The 5,529-nt window shown below is 46.0% G+C and overlaps 1 protein-coding gene across 1 annotated transcript in view; it reads left to right on the forward strand.

Annotated features, from left to right (window-relative positions):
• Positions 1 to 3,721: 3,721 nt before the first annotated feature.
• Trpv5 (transient receptor potential cation channel subfamily V member 5) overlaps positions 3,722 to 5,529 on the forward strand; it is a 27,414-nt gene continuing 25,606 nt past the window's right edge. The window contains exon 1 of the mRNA XM_028876428.2: positions 3,722 to 3,868. Within this exon, the coding sequence (XP_028732261.1) occupies positions 3,759 to 3,868 (110 nt within the window). The 5' untranslated portion in view covers positions 3,722 to 3,758. The remainder of the gene's footprint in view (positions 3,869 to 5,529) is intronic.

Below are 5,529 nucleotides of genomic sequence, written 5' to 3' on the forward strand. Positions count from 1 at the left end.
ATCTGTGTGTACTCCAAAGCAACAACACTCTCATAGTCACTACTTAGATGAAAAGGCAGGTTCACTGGGAAAATATATCTCCCATGCAAGATCACAGCCATCAGTGGGCAAAGTAGGATTCTCCATTAGTGCTTCCGAGTCTAACTGAGATACCTGCCTATAATTCCATGGAGCTTTTCTCTATGCAAAGTGGTTGGCACAGATGAGGCCAATGGCTTTCTACACACCAGTATCCTCAAGTCCAAACATGTGCCTTGTGCTCTGCATGAAACTTGAAGTCTATTAAAACTGGGGGATAAGAACTAGGGAATAGGGGAAGGATGAGAAAGTACAGACACCATGTAAGACAGACAGACAGAGAGATGGAGACAGATAGAATTTGATGCACAGTGTATAGGGTTGCATAGTGATAGAGACTGAGAGCTGGGTGTACAGTTCTGTACTTCCAGTTACTCTAGAGGGGAGGAAGCAATAGAAAAATTACAAGTTCAAGGCCTGCCTGTGTTACAGAGTGACTTCAGTCAAGTTTGGGAAACTTGGCAAGACCCTGTCTCATAAAAGTTCACTTTTAAAAGTGCTGAAGATGTAGCTCAGTGGCAAAATACCTGACGTGGACAAGAGCTTGGGTTCAACCTCCAGTACTACAAACAAATGGAAAAACAAAACCAAATGAGCACATAAAGAAATAGATGCAAAGAGTTGATTATCTTGTCTGTGAGTAGAGGGTACTCCTTTTTACTCTTTCCCTTATTATTCTTTATTCTTGGACTTTGCCCTGTTGTGCATCCAGGCTGGAATACCGTCTTTTATTTTGTATCTTCTTGTACTCTCAGACATAGAGAAACTGTTTCAAGAGCATCTGGCAGCTGCTTGCTTGGTAGAGGGGTGAGAGTCTATAGAGAGAAGACAGCATGGCAAGGAGTCAAAGACCCCAAATAATGGAATTGGAGAGGAGAAGACCTGCACCTGGGTGCCAGCTCCCTCCACAAGTCAGACCTGTCGGCTAGCTGGCAGAGCGGACTCGGGGGTGCTGGGTTGGGAATACAGTATGAAGGTCTTTCTTGGAAAAAGAAAAACAGACACGGGCCATGAGCAGCCAACTGGGTACAAGGACAGGGAAGGCCCATTCATATCACTCTTTCTTACACGCAAACACAGGTGTCAGGGGATATACACGAACATACACTTTTGTACAAGAAAGAATTGGAGAAACGAGAAGATAAGATGAGAGATGAAATTCCTTTCCCATGAAGGGAACCCATGCTAGCAGGCACACTCACATGGAGCCTGCCAGACTCTAGCTCTTACTTCCTTGAGCTCCAAACCAGGTGACAGGAGACTGGGGAGTGATATAGAAGGGCACTTTATGGTGGTGGCATAAAGGTGTAAAAATGCAGTGACCTTACTTACCCCAGCCTCGTACCCATTGACCTGCAGATCCAGCGAATGATGAATGAATGGAAAAAAGTAAAATCACGAATCTCCTCCTGGCTATTTTGGAGGAGGAGCTTCTTAGTTCCCTGGTATGCAGAGAAACCTACTGCTCTGGAGACATGAATGAGGAGGGCAATAGTGGGAGGGGCACCTTGGAGTGGGACGAACCAACTTGGGCTCATTATTAATGACTTCTACCTCTTTACCAATTCACCTGTCTGACACTCAGCTTCGGAAGAAGTGAGTCAAGCAGGAGCCAGTAATGTCCTCATTTTTCTCTTCTTGCAAAGTATAAAACACTCAAAAGCACCAGGAACAAAAAAAGGCCTAACAATTCTACCATCTAATGATAACTGCTGTTAGCATGGTGTTCAGCTGTAGTGCTGCATATTTCCTCCTCCTAGATACTTGTGAGTGGGTGGGAAACATCTCCTGGACTCAACAATGAGGTGGCAAGCCTGCCACTAAAATGCAGCTGCCGTGCTGGGGTTACAATGACCGGAGAAGGCGCTATCTGGAAGAGGGGCTGCAGTGGTGCTCAATGCAGAAAGCTGCAGGGGTACCGAGTAGAAAACGAAGACAAGAAAGGACAACAATGTGACAATATAGGCTATTATCAGAGGGAAGGCGTGGTGGAGAGAAAAGCCAAAGGAGGAAAGATTCAAAACTCTGTTTTACCTACTGAGATGGATGGTGATGGGACAACGGACAACGTGGCCCCCACCCAGGTTCCTTATTCATACCCCTCCAATTGAAGAACCTAGTTTGGGCAAGAGGGGCAATAAAAGATTGAAGACCTATGGGTGGTTGCTCCTTCTCTTCCTTCAGGGACTTAGGGCCAATGTCCTTGGTGACTGCACCTGCTCTGTGTGTCCCTGATTGAGCCAGACTCCTCCACCACAGCCCCTCCCCCTACCCCCTCAAGGATTAGCTTTATGGGCTTAGTAATTCCTTGCCAAGTGCACCATTCTTGACCAGCTCCCCCTCTACATATCAGCACATCTATAACCCCCACCTCAATCTTATCGCTCCCTGCATCTCCTTAGGCTGGAAGTCCACAGGTTTCAGAGACCATTAGCACCCACAATGTCCCAACCCCCAGTGAGGCATAAAAATGCCCCACAAGGTGACCCTCCCTACTCCCTGGGTAAGAACAGTTTCTCTGTGTCTCAGGCATGTCCTCTTCCTCTCCATATTTCCTTTCCTTTCCTCCCTTGCCCTGTTCTAGAGGTTATTTTGCTCTCTGGATCAGAGCTTTCTTGCTTATGTCAAAAGAAGACAGTCTCAAGGTCCCAAAGTTCTCTATGGGAAGGTCTCAAGTATATCCCACTCAAGTCTCTCATATCTTTCCCAAGTCTCTTAAAAGTGGATTCTGGGACACATTCTTAGCTTCTAACCCAACTCCCCAGCTCTATATTTGTTCTTTAAAATTAAATCTTAGCAGATTATTGAATATTTCAGATATTTATGTAGATGAATATTATCAAAATTTCCAAACTACAAGTTAATATCGGAAAATAAAAGTTTATATATATATATATATATATATATATATATATATATATATATATTAAAGTTTCCCAAGAAGCAGAAAGGCCTGGAGAGCTAAGATTCCAACTTCAAAGCCTGTTTCAGTTCTGTCTCAAGCCCAGGGATTGAGACAGAACACTCTCTCTCAGTACAGTATCTTCTCATTCAAAAGCAACTCTTGCCTTATTTCCACTGACCTCACAGGTCCTTTGAAGGAGTACATTCAATAATACCAACATGTCTCATTAAAAACCATAAGAAAGCCAATGCAAGATACTGTTTAATTAAGTGACGCTGCCTCATTAAAACCCACACCTGCTATCTCACTCCTAAAACGTTTCCCATGATTTCTCTGTACTCTAATCATTTTCAATTCTTGCTCTCCACCATCAGGAGTCACACAGAAGCCCCTAGGAGTCTTCTAAGCTCTGCATCCCAGGGTACCTGTTTCACCTTCAAGATTATCTTCAAATTCCTTGGCCCAACCCCTCAGCCTCTCCCAGTCTCAGCTGCCCAGCCCACTACTGCCAAGAACCAAGAAGGTTCCTCCCCTTTCCCCCTCCCTACTCCAGGCTGCCTTGTGCCCCCAGGCCCAACTATGTGAAGGTCTCCTCCCCTTCTCCCAGAAGGTGGCTAATTCTTCAGTGCACATGCAGCACACTCACACCCGACAGCCTCCTAGGAGATACACCGACCTAGGTCTTCACCCAGCGGACTAGCCTCTCCAGCTGCTGTCATCCTAGACGGGCTCCTTCCATCAGACTCGCACAAGTTGCAAGTGCTTGCAAGAAGACATGGGGGCAAAAAGGCCTTGGATCCAACTCCAGAAACTTCTCAGCTGGTGGGTCAGAGAGCAAGACTGGGATCAGCACTTGGATCAGCTTCACATGCTACAGCAGAAGAGGTAGGCTCCTGAGGGTACCCAACCACCATAGATTCTTGAGTACACAGCCTGTTCCCCTGAGAAAGCACTCAAATTCAATGTCAGATCCTTGCCTATTATTCACCCCTTCCAGGCTAGCTGGCATAATACTCCAGCTAGCCCATGGTAGTGGCAATAGAAAATATGGCATTATATATATAGAGAGATCTTGAATATGGATGCAAAAGCTGAAGAAAACAGAAGGATTGGTGGGGAAGCCAAGCAAGAGAAGGTTGCTAGGAGTAGGTTTTGTGGGGAAGAGATCAAATCTTACAGGTTTTGAAGTAGCCTTTGTTTAGAGGAATTGATGACAGAATGATGAAGGAGTTGTCATCAGGAAGAATGAAAGCTGATTGTCTGGGAAAGGGGGAGGAGGAGTTTACTTGTGTCATGCCTGGAGGTGACCCGCTGAGCAAGGCAGCTCCCGTGAGATTGGTGTGCTGAGTTCAATTCTACCTTTTAATGTGTCAGGCTTGCCAGAGATCAGGGAGATAACTGAAGGCCCTTAGTCCAGGGTTGCTGATCCAGCTCCAGATAGATCATTCCAGGAATGAGCTCCGAGGTCCAGAAGTAGGAAAAGCAGTCCAGCAAGGGACCAGAGATCCTCCCTCAGGTGAGCTTCTGCATCGGTATTTGTGGGATTTGCTTCCCCTTAAGAGCTGGCTAGAGCATGGAATGAGCTGACAAAGAATGCCTGCCAGCGCTTCAGAAGAGCCTCATGCTTGGCTCAGTGTCCAGTTTGCCCCGTCTTTAAAGTTTTGATGATGGTGAACATGGAGTCTTGCATTTATCTTTCTTACCGAGTCCTTGCACAGGTACTCTGCTTATGTACAGAGCTCCTCGCCAGGTTGTGCAATGGGAACTTTGGCTTCTCTGTTCCTTGACCTAGAGTGAGACTAGGGGAGTCTTTGAGTCCATTTGACTTCTGGACCTTTCCTCAGCAAAGGTGCAGTGGGATCAAGGGTTAGGATGGACAGAGCTTTATACAGCAGCCTCGAGACAAAGGGTAAACTCAGGAATCCACCTAGACACTCTGGGCTGGTCAGGGCCACAAGGCTCAACTGAGACCAAGAACTTAGGTGAGGTAGGGTAGGGTCTGACCTCTGGCTCTGTAAGTCTCTCCTTATAGAGAGTTATGCAGGATAAAATGATTCTTTAACTATGAAGGTCCTTTTCCCTGGAGACACCAGAAAAGAAGAATCAGGGACTGAGAGACATCAAGGAGAAATAGCCAGCAGTCTGTCTCCCCTGCTTTCCCTACAACCCCCCAAATTGCCCAACCCATGTTTTCCACTAGAGCCTAAATTATGTTGTCTAGGAAGATTGGGATCGGCCAGCTTTATCTCCTATTCCAGTATATCCAGACAAAGTCAAAAGCAAAGAAAATACCTGGGGCATTTGTGGGACCATCTCAGGCAGCTGAGAATTGCACTGCTCATTCTTCTTTGGGTGAAAACAAAGTATCTAGATTCTTAGGTCTAAGGTTTAAGTACAGGAGGAAGGTATGGCCTATAGGCACCCCCAACACTCTATTCCCAGCTGAGAAATGCATTTAAATAACCCAAAGTAGTGGTGAGAATATGAGTGGGGACCGATGCAGGAATCCAGAGCTCTGCTTTCAACAGCCATTAGATCTAGGTAAT

Source organism: Peromyscus leucopus, chromosome 3 (genome assembly GCF_004664715.2).
Source record: "Peromyscus leucopus breed LL Stock chromosome 3, UCI_PerLeu_2.1, whole genome shotgun sequence".
NCBI classification, from domain to species: Eukaryota; Metazoa; Chordata; class Mammalia; order Rodentia; family Cricetidae; genus Peromyscus; species Peromyscus leucopus.